The 18,627-nt window shown below is 35.5% G+C and overlaps 1 protein-coding gene across 1 annotated transcript; it reads left to right on the forward strand.

Moving 5' to 3' along the window:
• The first annotated feature begins 2,119 nt into the window (after positions 1–2,119).
• Positions 2,120–15,497, forward strand: LOC119830847 (transforming growth factor beta-1-induced transcript 1 protein-like). The gene is made up of 3 exons (XM_038354010.1): positions 2,120–2,243; positions 12,458–12,511; positions 15,174–15,497. The coding sequence occupies exons 1-3, from the start codon at positions 2,241–2,243 to the stop codon at positions 15,480–15,482; spliced, it is 366 nt and encodes a 121-aa protein (XP_038209938.1). The 5' UTR covers positions 2,120–2,240; the 3' UTR covers positions 15,483–15,497.
• The last annotated feature ends 3,130 nt before the right edge of the window (positions 15,498–18,627 follow it).

Genomic DNA, 18,627 nt, shown 5'->3' on the forward strand with positions numbered 1-18,627 from the left:
TTTTTTTGTATTTACTTGATATAATTTCTTTAATGTAATACCTGTTGGTGAACCTTAAATAAATAAATAAATAAATAATTTACTCCTGCTTATCAGGGGTTACAACATTAATACCAAAACAATGTCCATGCATAAAAGTAAAATGAAAATAACTTATGAGTAATATACAAAAATGGTCGAGACTTCTTATTAAGTCCAAGCTTTTTTCATTCTATTTTCTATAGTATTCGTGAAAAATAAACTTAAAAAAAAACTTCTTTAACATAGCCTCATATAAAGAGAGGAGAAAAAAATCTAAAACAGAAGCTCCCCATAAGTGGATGATGATTACAACAGATCAGACAATAAGAGGTTAAAAGAACGTGTGGACTGTACACCTGCGCTAATCAATTTGAAAATGCGCATACGTCAACCTCTACGAATATGTTTTCAAAAACGACACAACTTCAAATTGAATATTATACATTGCTTGCAATGCATAGACTTCTTCGATCGTTAACTTGTACTGAACGAGAGATCGCGCATTGTAATAATAAATAGTGGGAAAAATCAGCGACCGGCTGTCTCATTCAGATCAGCAACTTAATTTTTTCTAATTTCTTTTATCTGTTTTGTGATGACTATAGTCATTGGACCAGTTCGTATCTAGGGGAAATCTGATCATATTACTGGGGAATCTTATGTATTTAGGTATGTTTCGCTTTATAATGAGCGAAACAATGACTATGGTCGATCCTTATCATCGCGCAATTAAATTTATCATCAACATTCACTGGAGTCACACAGTCTCCAGCAAAACTGGAGTCAAGCAGGAGTCAAACAGATTGATATATGCTTCTGAATGAATAACAAATATCTTTTCTATACATAGTTTTCCCTAGCTATAATACTTTGTGCGTGAGATAAGCTATATAACATACCTTGCATTGACCAAGGTCCAGAGGCTACACAGAGGCTGTCCCTAGTGACAGCCTCCCATACGACACACAGACGTAAATTAACATATTACAATAGAAATAGTAAACACTTTAGTGGAACAAAAAATTTATTAAGATTTTTCGATCGTAAATGTTTCTATGATATATTTTTTCATGTCCAGACTTATTTTATACTTTACTAGCTTCTGCCCGCGGCTTCGCAAGCGTTAATTTCGGAGAAGTTCAATGGTTGTTATTATACATAATATTAACCTTCCTTGAACAACTCTATCTATTAAAAAAAGCCGCAACAAAATCTGTTGCGCAATTTTAAGATCTAAACATACAGACACACACAGACAGCGGAAAGCGATTTTGTCTTGTACTATGTAGTGATATTCAAATGAAACTAACAAATTTAAAATGAATGCAAGTAACACCCTCACTTATCCCTCGCATCTCCTCCGATCCTCCGGTTCGAATCCGTGCAATTCCTTGTAAATGCAGCCATTGCGTCATCGGCGATAACATTATTTTCGCCGTGTTCAGCTAGTGACGCGCGCAGCGCTCGATGTTTTTACGTTCTAATAGTTTTTTATCGACAAATTGTCATTTTATAATAAATCAATTGATATTTACATATTTAAAAAAAAAATATCATAAAGTGGGTGTTTTATTTCTGCCACTGTGATTAATTAAGTGAATTAACTATATATTTATTTTTAAAGACGTTGACGAAATTAGCATTTCCAGGTAGGGAGTTAATTTTATTTCGTACGCCGAATGTCGAACTAAAGACAGTTGGTACATTTAACTCACGTGCGATGAATTTAATTAATGCAGTATTTTTCAAATCAACATCAATATCTTCTAAAAACTACCGTAGAAAATTACAGTTTCTCGGGTTTCAACCTATCTCTTTACCATTTGAGTGAAAATCATAATTCAGCACGTTCAAGCAAACAAACAAACTCTTCATCATTATACATTAGTATAGCAAGACAACACATTAATGTATTCGTGTTAAAAAAAAATCGTAATTAATACACCCACTTCATCCACGATAACGATCAATACACGTCACGATAACTTGTTAACGCTTTTGCATTCAAATCAGCGTCGATAACATGTACATTTCGTTGTATTCCATCCCCATATCGACTGAGTGACGTGACGTGTCACGAATCCTGCGATAGTCGATAAACTACGACCCATCGGTACATCACTAAAAGCGCGCGGACGAGGAGCTCAGTTTGTATCGCGATACTGTCGAGGTTGGGCGTGTTGTTTTGTGTATATCCGCACCTCGGTCACTACGAAACTATGGTGAGTTTGAACTCGTTCTCTGTTTAATTCTCAAGATATAACAATTAATTAAATTTAATAATGAAACAGTTTTATTAGACATATAAAGTTTATGAATATAAAATATATCTCACAATACGACGATTTCAATAAAATATTCGTTTATTTTGCACAATTATGACTAACAAAAACAACATAATAAAAAGCCACTGAGAGTTGAGATTCTTATTTCTATCTCTACAACATTAGTCATAAATTATCACATTTAAACTTATTTTGTAACATACAATATTAAGTTACTTGTTAAGCAAAGCTGTACATTGTAGGCTTTAATGCAGAATATGTTACTCATACAGTCTTTTCAAGTTGTGCTTAATTTGTAAGTAGAAATTTATCGTTTGCTGTAATAAGATCCTGCAGCATGACAAAAACAAATTCAAAATAGGAATCGAATAGAAATTCAATACTAGGAAAATGAATATATGCTTATAATATACAGCTAAACAGTTTGTTTGTTTGAACGCGCGAATCTCAGGGAGTACTAGATTTTAAATGTTATATGTACACCGTTGTATGTACGTGATCCCAGAAGCTATAGGCTATATATAGGTATGTACCTACCGCGGGAGAAGCCAGAGCGCTCCGTTAGTAAATTACATAATTTATTTATTTATTTATTATTTCAAAATAGAAACAGTAGTACAAAATAATACAGACCCTGACCTTCGAACTAATGGTGAACTGTATCACCGAGGCGAGTTTCTGCCTAATCTTTTATCTTTATAAAACTTTACAGTACAGAGTTACAGTACATAATAATGTATGTTAAAATCAAGCAAGTCGATGAACCTATCTATCTTCTAATATATAAAATTCTCGTGTCACAGTTTTCGTTGCCATACTCCTCCGAAACGGCTTGACCCATGTTGAAATTTTTTGTGCTTATCCGGTATCAATGAGAATCTGCCAACATCTATTTTTCATACCACTAAATGATAAGAGTAAGGCAGAACAGCGTTTGCCGGGTGCAGCTAGTTAAAACACAAAATCATATAATAATATCAACAATTATGAAAATCGAATCGATGAATTATCACTATCGCAATAAACACAAAATTATCGGAGGGCCGGCCATATCTTATCGTGAATACATCGAAATGATAGTCAATTGCGAGAAACCAAAACAAACCAATACATATCCCGCGAATTTGCGTGACTTAATCCATTGTAATATTATTAAATGCAATTGCAACGACTTTAATAATATTTCAATGTTAGATTTGAATTAAATCATGCATGAAGCACTTTATCATGAAATTATACACCAAAATCATCGGGGTTTAAAACCCAATGTTTATTATGAGCAATGGATTAACCGGTACAGTGTCCATCTTCTTAATACTTTATAACTACGTATCACGTTGTTTGTCCGCGATGGACACCCTAAACTATCTAAACAATTTTGCACACCCATGTGCAGTTAGGTCTAACTTAAAAGATAACACTTAAATATATATGTATATATAAATTATTATGATTTTATATTATGGACGACCCGGGCGGAGCCGGGGCGTGAAGCTAGTTGTTTTATAAAACTGTATAATTTTTTCCCTAGGACAAAGTGCATAAAGATATGCAGAATTATCTTATCAAATTTCCCAAAATATTGCCGTACAGGCGTTATAATATGTAAATATATAAATTATTTATTTGATACTTATACAATATAATAGCTGCGCCCCGCGGTTTCACCCGCGTGTGTCCGTATCCCATAGGAATATCGGGATATAAAGTTACCTATGTTATACCAGTTGTCCAGCTGTCTACGTAGCAAAATTTCTTTGCAATCGGTTCAATAGTTTTTGCGTGAAAGAGTAACAAACACACACACACACATCCTTACAAACTTTCGCATTTATAATATTAGTAGGATTATAAAGACAGTGGAGTGGATCGCCTATAAAATTAAGAAAAAACTCTTTGTCAGAGGACCCGCTCTTTATGGATTGCACTTTTAAATCACTTTTTTTAACCGACGTTCCAAAAAATGTACTAATAAAAGCAACAAGGTAAACACACACGCGAACCTATCACATTTCACATTTTCACACCATCGAATACCGATAACTTTATACCCCAGCTCGATGGAGAACTTTCTAAATGTCTGAGGTCTAGATTTAAACCACACTGACTCGGCCTTTCAAAGTCTATTTTCACTTAATGAATTGGAATTTGAATAATGAAAAATGCTTTATTAGATTCATTGTTTACTACTTTATAGAAGCACTAGCTGCGCCCCGTGGTTTCACCCGCGTAAGTCCGTATCCCGTAGGAGTATCAGGACAAAAAGTTGCCTATATGTTATTCCAGTTGACCAGCTGTCTACGTACCAAATTTCATTACAACTGAGTGACATAGGCTACTTTTTACTGGCAGTAAACATCTCTTACCCACAGGAAGATGAACTGAACGCAATTGAATCACACCGAAATTTATAAATTCTTATAGATGGTGCTTTACCTTATCGCTGTTAATTTTCTTAAACCATGCATGCGTAGCCGCGTGCGACATCTAGTTACTAATAAAAACAAACTAATTGAAAAACTTCGCAATAAAATCGACCTGCCCTTCTTCAAAGTCAGATCTATCGGCGCGCTTTCAACAAATGTGAACAACAAGATTATAAGACCACGCTAGCAAACCTAGTTAATGAACATAACAATACTCTATCATACAAAATTCACATTCATTTTATTGTGGAGCACGAGCACGTTTCGACACGAATTGGACCAACTCGCATCTGAAAAAGTACCATGAACCCTCTCCCCTCCCCCCTGCCTGTATATTCCGCGTGACACAGTAGCATGCTACCACAGATCTTCGGAAGGACGCGCGCGCGGCCACACTGCGCGCGCGTCGGCGGCTGCGCGATTTCCGAAGATCTGTGCATGCTACCGAGTTCCGTTCGGTTAATGGAGAAGCCGGAGGCCCGTATCGTTTTCCATTCCGTTCCCACATTCCCATAGTCTATCCATTCTCTATCCCCTTCGTCCTAGAAGCTTGCAATACATATCCAAATACACAATCCCTATGTATATCGCATATGCTAATGGGCTCGGTTGTTCGCTATAAAAAAATTAAAGCAACGAAAATCTAAAACGAAACGATTCCTGAATAACAATTATACAGATCTATCACGGAAATAGATCGTGCAGCAAGTTATAATCACAGCAGACAGACCGAATTATAATTGAACACAAGTGGCTAAGTGGTATGAACTCGTGGATTATCATAGATAAACACACGCGGGCGTTTCTTCGTAAAACTACATTTATAATCGTGTCACATTTTTTTAAATTTCACGCAACGGACGCGTAACGCAAACAAACATACATTATGTTTTTTACATTTATTTTTGAATGTTATAGCGGAACACGACGGAACGGAATTTAAAGCTTAATTGTTACCACCTAAATATTTTTAAATTTACAATAATATATATGATATTACAAATTACATTGCAGGATTTAAACACTATAATTTCAAATTCAAGGAAAAATGATCAATCCTATTTTCAATAAAATTAAATATAAGTTGATTAAGTTCAATATTGGTAATAATTACAAACACAAAAATGTAGGTATTATGGTGGAAATTATGAGGTAAATTTACATACTTATAATTCCACAACATTTTTTTTTTACTTTTACGCAAACCACGACCTTCGGGTTATGTCGGACTCCCACTGAAATAGTGAACTACCTACTAAACTCCACTGTGTTTCGTCGAGACGCTTTACTCCACCACATTAACCAAACCCGGTACACCGGAAGGAACTGACGAGAAACCCGTAGGCTGGCTACCAATAGTTCAAAACCTCATAGTCACGTGTTCATTGTTTTGGTGACGACACGCACACACAGAACACGCGATGTTGCTATTTATAACTACAACTTCTAGAGACCAAATCACCGTTAACTGTTCGCGAATTTTGGAATGGAGTTTTCGAAATAACTACAGGATAAATGTTAATTTAACGCCATTCTTGTTGGAACATTCAATGACATATTACTGAAAATAAATAGAAATTGTAACGATGTCATCACGAGTTCCATACAGTGTTGGCCTTTATTTTCCTCGTCTCTGTTTACGTGTTTTACACCATCTATTATTTCTTTCAACTGCATAAATTATAAAAAAAAAAATCTATTGAAATCTCTCTACCGAATAGGCGAAACACTAAGTTATAAATAGTTAAATAACAAGTAAGAAACATAACACAAATAATCATTTTTCCAACAACGAAATATATGTAATTCGAGAGCATCAAATGAATCAAACAAAAACAGAAGAACGTGCCTAGCATCCGCAGATACCTTTAAAAATTTAGATTTACTTAAAAAAACAATAATCACGAATCTAATACCATTAATATACGAGTAGCAATTACCAAACCCGAGTGTATTAAAATAATAAATTTCAATAATAAACTAATAACTAAATCGTCGGGTCACTAACGTGACTCAGGTCTATTTCGAGATTCATGTATCGTGAAAACTCGCGAGTCGGGAGGAAAATACGCCAATATATTGTCTAGTCTACACCATAACATCTCAGCTATCTTTATCTTTTATTACACTCCGAAATGACGTGTGAAATATGCCGCGAACGTGTGCATTAACAGATACAATAGTTCTCGAGTTATGTACGGTCCATATTTTTGGAACTAGTTAAACCTATGAACTTGCACTCTATGGATTTGTACAATAAAAATGACCGTTCACATAGGTTCTTTTGCGAATTTTCCCCGGGAACTTTATTTTGTCCGTTTTCAAGGAATACGGTCAATGCGGAAGACGAAACTTGTATTTCTGTTGATATATACGTTAGTTTATTGTCATCGGTTTCTAAAGATTATTGATGAGTGTTAATCCTGACACTTTCGATAAGACCATCATATTGTTTTGAACATTTCTATTAAACTGCCTTTTAATGATAATAGAAATCCTAAATGCATGATATAACCTAATACTTCCACTCATGTAGGAAACAAAGCTTGTAAACATGAAAACATTATATCATCTAAACTGGCCGCTGGCCAATCTTGGCGCAAGAATATTATCCTAGTAGAGTTTAAAGTAGACTTAATAGTTGATATTAATCTCCATGTAATTCCTCGACCAAACGAGCTCTTGATGTATGTGTCCAAACACAATTATTTAAACAGAAATCCGACATGATTAATGGCTATATTATAGCAATACATAAATACATTACAGTGTAGCATCAATGTCGGATCGCTTAATAAGTTCTCTCGCGTATTATCCTTAAGAAATTCATATAAATTAAATATATGTATATGGAGTCAATTGAATGAATATAATATAGTAGACTTAGTCGTAAAAATTTTGATGACTAAAATCTTGAGAGTAGCAACAGTGGAGGCTAATAAAGTCCAAAGGAAGTCAATTTCAAGTCAATCTACGAATTCCAGCCAATCTAATTGGACGGACAACATGCAACCGCGAACCAGATCGCGCCCACATTTGATAAATCGCCGGGAATGTTTTAAAAATTCTATTTCCACGGCACTCCGGCTGGATTACAATTATAAATACGGGACACCTCATCGTTCCACACGGTACTACGTATTGTTAGGCGCTCGACAGGTGCCTGCCAAAGATCGTGTGTCATTGACACGCCGCTGGTGGGCGGTGCGTCCTTGGGGTTATGATTTTTGAAACATGTCTAAAATGCTGTGTTGTACATATATAGCTTAGTGTACGTGAGCGTGCAGAAGCGATAGCTATGACACATTTTCTTTGCGACGTAAACTCTGTGATTCACTGAATGATGGTTTTTTAAACTAAATTTATCTTCAACTCAGCCTAAACGTAACTCAAACGGCTCCAATGACCACCAAATCCATCCGAGACACTGACCGGACCATGAAATCTGATGAAACCAACTCGAACATAAAACAATTCGAAGCCCGGTGGAAACTGGAATGATCACAATACCGTCCCACGCGAACTATTTCGGCCAGCAGGGACTCTGGGAAGGTCGTCCGTAACGTTTGCACAATTGATGTTGCAACTGTCAACAATGTATCAACAATAAATACTGACAATGCACGGAGCCCAACAATTAGCCCCTCGTAAACATTACTACAGTTTTTTATAGACGCACTAAATTAAGATACAAAATATAACGGCAATTGAACATTTAAAAATGAAAAAACAAGTATTTAGGATGTTGAATATAGGTTTATTAAATGACGAAGATTTTTATTTTGTAGCGTTCATTATTATTTCAAAATCTTAAAAAGACACAATAATAAGAGAAATAAATGAGCGATACTTGGAACGATTTAGGTCAGCAAATTCGGTCAGTATCGTGTTATGACTTTTAATTTTAAAATAAGTATCTACTGAACATTTTTAACACGTTAATATTTGTATAATAATCACGTGGATATTTTTTGGATTAATACCTTTAAATTGTAAAGGTATCAATTTACTAATAAAGTATTTCAGCTACATAACAAAACTTTGCTTCGCCGATTTAAAATTAATTAATTTCGTTAGAGCCTCTAAAGCCTCTGATTCCAATAGGAACGAATTCGTCTTTTATTCTAAATTTTTCGCTTCAATCGCGATAGAATCGAGTCGAGATTACTTAGCTTGGTATTTGGAATATAATTGTAGAATTTCATACTAGGAGAAGGTATTCAAAATAGGGCAATTTTGTGTGTAAATACATGATACTAGAATGATGATGATGACTTCATTCTTAATATGTATATAGAACATATTGTTATCCAGGAAAACGTTAATCCTTTGAACATAATCAATGCTATAAAACTGAAGGTAACTGATAAGCTCTCAAATTTATCAATGATAATAATTATAACGTGGCAGCTGATTTCGGAATATGTCTTGAATGGAAAAGTATAATTGGTGATTGGTGAGTTATGACCGAGAATTAGATAAGACGTAAACGGATCTGAAGCCGTGTCTGTAATTACTGCATAAATAGATGCTGCTGTAAACATCCTCTTGATAGCAGGGCTATGGTCGTTAACTTAACAGGAGGCCGCTAGTTCGCGGTAAGTCGGAACTGTGTGCGGTGATGCTGCGTAATGCTCCAGTGAGTCGGAGTGTGTAGAGAGCTGAGGATCTTACCAGGCATGCGCGATCGCACATGGTAATGGGCAGAGACTCCGTTAAAGCCGTGATGGCGAGGCTCAATTGAATGATGTTGAAAAGTTGTAGTCTGTAGCGTAAACATTTCTCTTGTGCAATTCAGAAACGTGTCGCTACACAAAGGATCAATCATTTACAACACATATAGGCTCTTTTCTTGAAGATCTCACCATCTCAATCGAAAAAGTAATAAACCACCTCTCGTGACTTCATCACATCTCATTCTTCCGTCAAAGAAACTAACTTATATACGGCTTGAAAATTTTGAAAGGCACACAAATCATTTAAGAACATTTGCCCTCAATAGATGTGTTTTATATTCAATGCTGCGGTATGCTCATCATAGAATCTAAAGTCATCTGAATGATATCGATACCATTAGATGTGTGTACGTTGAATCAAATGCAAATGCAACTGAATGCTAAATCAATTGTGCGAGACGAGTGTTTTTCCGCAACCAATGAAGACATTAAGAGGTACACAAACATAAACTATAGACAAATGGACATGTGAACCTTGTTTACTCGGATAATTAGATGTTATGTAAGCAGCCTGCGATGAGAATCGATCAACGGCACGAACAAATGGCGTATTTATAAATAAATTATCACTTCTGAACATAATAGGATATCATACCTTGCTGAAATGAGAGTTAAAATTTTCATTGCAGTAAATATAACGATTCTATTGTAATTAATCAATGATATGTTAACTAGAAACATTCGATGGCGACAGTTGTCTTATTTTGATTGTTTTGTTTTTTACGTGGTTAACCGCGGATAAAAATAAATTTTCATAATGATAAGTTAATTGAAAAATAAAATGCAGTTCGGTATCAATTGCTCAATTAGTTGCAAATTACAACATCCTATCCTACTATAGTATATAGTATACTATACTATAATGCTATAATACTATACCTATGTACTATTCTATCCTAGCAGCGCAGCTAGTAATACATAAAACGAGTTATAAATGAAACAAGTATATATTAATAATATCGAAGACACAAACAAACATGTACCAAAAACAGTCCACGCCAAAAAGAAAACATTTAACAAGAAATATGACTCAAACATTCTCGGAACCAGCCCGCGTCCTTGGCCGTGATTACAAGATAATGCCGTGTGTCGATTACAACTCATCGTGGATGCAGGCCGTCCCTAAAACGTAACAATCGCCCGCCTTGACCTTGTGTCACGCCCTACATTGGCGCACGTGGTCTGGCCCACGGGGGACACATATTAAACAATAAATGTAGTTTATAAAAAGAACTAAAAAACACGTTTTATAATGGAATTAAACTTTTTCATAATTATAATACATACCTATTGTTTATTAATTGATTCCTAGATTATAAATTATTTTCAAAGTTTTCGTTGATTGTTTCTTCGTTATTTCAACAACACAAGTATTTTTTATTTGAATTAAATCTCTCCGTCTAAAGTGGGTCAAAATAGATTCTAAAGCAATTAAACTACAATTAGCACACAGGTAAAGCTAACAAAATAGCTCCTTTATATAAAATCGTTCCCTTATTCCATATAAGGGAACGATTTTATTAGTACATTATATCCTTTTTTATTCCCATTGGAATTCGTTTCCTTATCATTTACCCCTTAAAAACGGTCAACTCATTTGTAGCGGCAATATGCCAATGTTAATGGGCGGTGGTTAACGCTTACCACCAGCCGAACCACCAGCTCAGTTGCCCGCTATTACATTCGAAATCAGACACTGTTCTAATAGCCCGAGAGCTTACATTCCAACGGATACTTTGCTGATCTCTTTTGAATTTCCATGGCCTGGATGAGTGTCAGCGCACATTTCTTACATGCGTACATTTTGGAATGATGCCACGTCAAATGGACTGTTGGAAGGATCGTCTCTCGTTTGCGGTATTGTGACTGAATATTAACATGGATACTGTTTGAATTTACAAAGTATAATGGAGATCGAGTATCGTATTACAGAATTATAGTTGACACGAATATACCTTGCCAATATTGTCGTCAGAGAATTAATGTATTCATAGTTAAATCTGAATCATATTTGTAGTATCCTTAGTAATAAATTGGCATCTTAAAAAGCTATGACAGTGATTCAAATCGTTCCTGTCTTATGACTTACGACACAAATATAATACGCAAAATACCTTCTATTATCATTGGTTTACATAACAATTTAAAACATAGATTATAAGATTCTTTAAGCCGACTTCAACAGACACGATTGTTCCCATATACGAGTATCGTAAAGGAAGGAAGGTATCTGATATAGCATGTAATGTTAATGTATAAATGTATACCAAAAACTACGTTTTAAAATCACACGGCGTGTGTGCGAACGAGAAAACTGTACTGTATGCGAGTATATAACAAAAATCTCGTAAGATAAATTACTTGGTAGTCGTAATAGCTACTCCTACATATTCCGGCATTCCTGGTTAACCACACACTAAACACAATTTATAAACACACTGCGAATAAACAATGAAATGGCTAATAATTTTTTTTTTTGTGCATTAATCGTTACTTATTATCCCACACACCGCTGTATCGTGATTAAAGGAGTTTTAATGTGAATTTATTTCTGAATACAATCTGTTAACGCAATACACAAATATCTCCTATTAATTTATTTATATTTATATTGTAAGAATTTATTTATATTGTAAGTTGTGGTCACATATAACAGGTTGTGCATACGCCAACATATACATATTTATAAATGATATATAGCTTAAGTATACAAGTAACGACCTTATGTGAAAAATAAAATAAAATTTAAGAAGTTTAAAGGACAGAAAAAGGGGGTGTCCCTTAGACACATAAAACATAAAGAGAAGAAGAAATTAAATAGCTGAGGCACGATCTCGGGGGGCTGGAAGGTCATTATTCAAGTCATTTGACAAGGTACGGCGTATAGCGGGGGTTCGAATCCCGCCTCTGTTCTTTAAAAAATTCTCAACCATCTCTTTATCAAGTTATTCACGCTCTTGATAACAATTTATTTCATTTATTGTTTCAGGCTACAAAGGATCCCGTAATTTGCAATAGCTGCAATGGAGCCATTCAAGGCAGAGTAAGTATATTTTATTTACACTATTTCAAAATTACCAAATCACACGTAACACGCATCTAAGTGTCTTATACTACATATTTTATATCATTTATTGTACAATCGATTGTGATAGGTAATAATTCATGGGTGGTGATGATCGCTTACCATCAGACGAACCACTAGCCCAGTTGCCCGCTTATGACAGAAAAAAAGAGAAATTGCCTTACACGCAAAGCAAGGGTCTTTCGAGACGATACTGAATGTTCCATTATCCCAGTATTGCCCCCAGTATCAGTATCCCAGTATTGCCCCCATTGATTTTGATACATTGTACAAACTATATATTAACTAGCAATATGTTTCGATTAATCCTACTTATATTATACACGAGAAAGTTTGTATAGATGGATGGATGGATGGATAGATGGATAGATGGATGGATGGATGGATGGATGGATGGATGGATGGATGGATGGATGGATGGATGGATGGATGGATGGATGGATGGATGGATGGATGGATGGATGGATGGATGGATGGATGGATGGATGGATGGATGTTTGTCACGCGAAAACATCTTATTATAACTGTATGATATTCGGTACAGAGATAGATTATACTATGCTATGCCTATGTCTGGATTAGCACATATACTACTTTTTAACCGGTTATCACGCGAGTGACACCATGGGTAAAGCAAGTATTTAATAAAAGTAATAATTGAGATAAAGCAAATGCATTTGTAGTGTTTATCAAACATATCAGTAGATATCATTTATCAAACACTATCCGGTCACCTTACACATGTCGACGCAGGTTCAAGGTAGTGGACGAACCCAGTAAAACGATTAAAAGCACTGCATCGAGTTGAGTGTTTGTTTGTACGCCCTAATCTCTGTAAACATCAGACCGCTCGAGTAGTGTTTGCAGAACAGTTGCTCATAACATTCCTCCGACTAACTGTCTATATAAAGATAAATAAAGATTACAATTACGTACAATTACAGGGGCCCTTACAGGTCATGGTCCCTTTAACAAGCATCTCTTTAACTTGGGGATTACTGACAGTCCGTTATGTAGAGCGTGCATGACGACTGAAGAAACGGCAGCCCACGTGATCATGGAATGCACGGCGGTTGCGGAGTACAGGGCAAGGCATTTGGGTTGTCCTAGGTCCCTCCCTGAGGTTTTCAGCAGCCCTCACAAGCTGCTTAGCTTCATGGAGGAGCTGGGATGGTTCCAGCTTTGACTGGCTACCCCCCTCCTTTTCTTTCACGCAAAATAGGCGCTTGACGTCGAGTTGCGGAAAACGAGCCCGTATTATTATTATTAACTGTCTATATATGAAGAAAACCGGCCAAGATGAGCACTGAGGGTTAAATCCGGCCTGAAAACGTGTCTAAAGGGCGCAGAAGTCTGAACTTTTTGGCCCTCAGAATAAATCAATTAAGAAAACAGATGCATTTAAACATCTGCCTCATAACACCTTCAGCTTACGAGTTTTTAAACTTTAAAATGCAAATTTAATGACACAAAATTTGCATTGTAATTAACTGCAAATAAGAATTTAAAAGGCGCCTTATTAATTTTGTTTTCGAAATCCAAAGCGATACAAACACATAAAATAGTGATAACATTGTACACATATCACTACATAGTATAAAGCAAAGCTGTTTCCCGCGTCTGCATGTGTATGCTTAGATCTTTTTAACTACACAACGCATTTTGAGAGGGTTTTTTTTAAATAGATAGAGTGATTCAAGAGAAATTTGTATATTTATAAAAAAATCTATTTAATTACTCCGAATTTAACGAATGCCAGGCTGCGGACAAAACCTAGTAATTAGTACTAATAGTACATAACACTCAATACAACGACCACTCATACAAACCAATATACGCATACAAAAACAAACACACAAATCACAAACCCGTGTCGCCCAGTGTAAGCACACAGCGCGGACCGCGGCCGCGCTGATAAGGACGGCCGTGCCGAGTGCACAAATTATTTATAACTCAATAAACAAAAACAAATCAATTTATTATTATTGAGTGACGTCATGACTTAAGCCTTAAAGAAGTAATTACAATGGTTCCGTGATGTGGGGAATTGTGTGGATGAGAGTTTTGATAAATAAATGAATAGTCGCTCTATAATAATAACTTAGGTAGCTATTGGTGTCGCATATTATATGCTTGTTAGGTGTTTTCATAAAACTAAACCACTTCTAAATTCTGAGAACTAGATTAAAATTGAAATGGGTCCACGTGGGAGGCACCAGCTTTTAATTAGAGTAAGGATCATCAAAATTGGTTCACGCAGATTATTCTTCTGACGTACCTAACAAATAATATGGTCGAATTTTCTTTTGGCGCGGTTGAAAATTAACTATAAGAAACTAGCTTTTACATAATTTTGTCATTATTTGTAATTACACGACTAACTTACGATTTACCCAATATTTTGTAATTTAATGCACAAAATTATTATAGATCTATGTTGTGCATATGCCCATATAAGCCCATACAGATCTTAGAAACGAAAGACTTTTTCTCACATACAAACCGCGATCTATAACTAACATTACTTCCTCTGTATTATTTCTTACACAACTCCCCCCTCTTTTATTCATTAGACTACAAATAAAAACGCATGTCACTAACTACTCCCCGGGAATTACAGATAGTCACGGCGCTCAACAAGAAATGGCACCCGGAACACTTCACTTGCAACTCGTGCCGCAAGCCGATAGAGGGCGCCAAGTTCCACCAGCACGACGGCGGCGTGCACTGCGTGCCGTGCTACACCAAGTTCCACAGCCCGAGGTGTCACGGCTGCGGGGACCCGATCACCGACGTGAGTAACTATCTATGGATCCCCGTTTATAGCGGAGAGTGCTTTTACGCGTGCTACTACTGTGTTTCGTTCGGTGAGTGGGGGAGCCGGAGACCATTCCTATATTCCCGTAGTCAATTCTTTTCTTATCCTTAACCCTTTAAAAATGGGCAAATCATTCACGGTGACCTTACCACTGCAAATGTTCGTCGGCGGTGGTGATCACTTACCATCAGGTGAAACCACCAGCTCAGTTGCCCATTATTACATTCAAACAACAAGGCTCCCGGGGAAGGGTCGGACTTGCTCTGTAAAAGGGGGTAGTCCACTAAACTCCACTGTGTTCCATTGGACGCCACAGGTGTATTTTAGGATTCGTCTGCTGTCCCTTTAGCGTCGGAGCTATCTAGTATTTATGTAGCATAGCGGACTTCACTTGCAACAAGCAATACAGGGCGCTAAGATCCACTGGCAATCCACCACAAACATCAAGCGAGCATATATAAGCACAAGCAAGAGCAGAGGCAACAATTTATAGACACATTGAAGGGCATATATAAGGCAAAATCCTAATAACTAAAACCAACAAACAGAGAAGCTGCAACTAATTAACTAATTATTCTAAAAGGAAATACACTAATCTATTCAACAAGATGTGACTAACCATTCACACGAAAATGACGCCGAATTAATGGTCATTAGATGACGCAATCGCCCGAGTAGACGTAAAGGGTAAACAACCCACGCGAAAAACTGTTATTTATTTAATGTAACTACCATGAATCAGATTATTTAGCGACGTCTGACAAGCGACACGCCTTCGCTTCGCTTCACTGCGAATGTCATTAATTTAAAATTTGTGGTAATAGTCCTCGACGACGTAACAACGCATCAAATGTGTATTGTATTGACATCACCAAGTACCTAAGAGATTTTCATAATAAAATTTACTTCTTAAAACATAGACACACTATCACTGCCTGTAAATTTTCCGTTAAGTTTAAAACAATCGTTTCGGATATTAGCCGAAACAAATAAATAGACCAATAGAGAAATATTATTCAAATAAACAGGAAATTAATAAATGTCATTAAAATCTGTCATTGTGTTTTGTGAACTAAATTATTTAAATTTAATTATTCTATCAACAATAACATATAACTAGCTGTGACCCGCGGTTGAAACCGCGTAAGTCCGTATCCCGTAGGAATATCGGTATAAAAAGTGCCTGTGTTATTTCAGTTGTCCAGCTATCTACGAAGCGAATAGTATTATTATTCACCAATAGATGTCAGGAAAAAAAACACGAATAAAACACGAATATGACATTATTTCAGTTGTCCAGCTATCTACGAAGCAAAATAGTATTACTATTCACCAATAGATGTCAGGGAAAAAAAACACGAATAAAACACGAATATGACAGTTTCTAAAAAAAATTCCTAGCTAGATCGATTTATCGCCCTCGAAAACCCCTATATACTAAATTTCATGAAAATCGTTGGAGCCGATTCCGAGATCCCAATTATATATATATATATATATATATATATATATATATATATATATATATATATATATATATATATATATATATATATATATATACAAGAATAGCTCGTTTAAAGGTATAAGATTAATAACAAATTAATAATAACTCGATATAATAAATAACTCGAGATTTTCTGTACAAAAATCGTTTAACTATACCAAACTAGAATCACTTATTATATTTATTTAACTTTTAGTTTTATAGCATTGAAATGCTTTCAAAATTTCTCATCACTTATTATAGCTCCAATTAGCGAGCGTGGTGTTTCTATAATTGCAATAAAAAACAAACCATTATACGTTACATGATAATTGAAAATAATCACAATAGCAATGATCAGGCGCCAAACGGATGTGATAAAAACATTGTCTGAGTCATGCGTACAGGTGACACGTTAGGTGCACTGAGATTGAAAGCAAATTAGATAATTGGAGATTTAATTATGTACTAGCTGTGACCCGCGGTTGAAACCGCGTAAGTCCGTATCCCGTAGGAATATCGGTATAAAAAGTGCCTATGTGTTATTTCAGTTGTCCAGCTATCTACGAAAAAAACACGAATATGACATTTTCTAAAAAAGATTCCTAGCTAGATCGATTTATCGCCCCCGAAACCCCCTATATACTAAATTTCATGAAAATCGTTGGAGCCGATTCCGAGATTCCAATTATATATATATACTAGCTGCACCCGGCAAACGCTGTTCTGCCTTACTCTTATCATTTAGGGGTGTGAAAAATAGATGTTAGCCGATTCTCAGACCTACCCAATATGCTTACCAAATTTCAGAGGAATCGGTCAAGCCGTTTCGGAGGAGTATAGAGACTAACATTGTGACACGAGAATTTTATATATAAGAGCTATAGAAATATATATACAAGAATCGCTCGTTTAAAGGTATAAGATTATTAAAAGAGGGTACGATTATCCTACTAATCATACTAATATCCTACTAATATTATAAATGCGAAAGTTTGTAAGGATGTGTGTGCGTTTGTTGCTCTTTCACGCAGAAACTACTTAACCGGTTGCAATGAAATTTGGCACGTAGATAGCTGGACAAATGGAATAACATAAAGGCAACTTTTTATAGCAGTTAGTATTATATAGAGACAAAATAACTAATTAAAAACTGTATATATATTACTTATTAAATGAAGTGTTATAAAGATGAACAAATGTCGTTAAAATGGAAAATAATGCGTATGGAGAAAAATTGTCATGTATATTCTCTCATCATTTCATAAATTATAACAAAAATACTAAGCCATTATTGATAATAATCATACCTTGGTAAATGGTTAAATTACGATACGGGTAACGGGTCAAAAATAAGACATGAAAGGGGGAATTACAGTGTGAACCAAAAAACCAAAACAAACATTACGTAATCAACGAAAATCACTCAAACCATTCCAAATAACACAATAAACAATAACATTAATTCCATTAAATCAATCGTAAACAAACCAGCAACAGTGATTCATTGAGAGCTGCGCTCACAAGGCCATGTCGCACTGCCTTATAAAGACGAGGAAAGCTTCGAGTATGGGTCATTATGTATACTAAATAACTATCGATACTGCGATAATAATGTTTAATTTTAAACTAGCTTTCCGTCCACTGCTTTACACGCGTAAAATTCAAAGGTCAAAGTCAAAGGAAAAATATTTCTATATACTTAGTCTGGCCATAAATACTGTTACACTTAATTATAAAAAAATATTACATTTGAATTTCGAATCTGTC

Source organism: Zerene cesonia, chromosome 12 (genome assembly GCF_012273895.1).
Source record: "Zerene cesonia ecotype Mississippi chromosome 12, Zerene_cesonia_1.1, whole genome shotgun sequence".
Classification (NCBI taxonomy): domain Eukaryota; kingdom Metazoa; phylum Arthropoda; class Insecta; order Lepidoptera; family Pieridae; genus Zerene; species Zerene cesonia.

Bases quoted from the DNA above. Each gene is read 5' to 3' on its own strand.
- LOC119830847 (XM_038354010.1), top strand. The intron at 12,512-15,173 runs GTAAGTATATTT...CGGGAATTACAG, and splicing joins ATGGAGCCATTCAAGGCAGA to ATAGTCACGGCGCTCAACAA.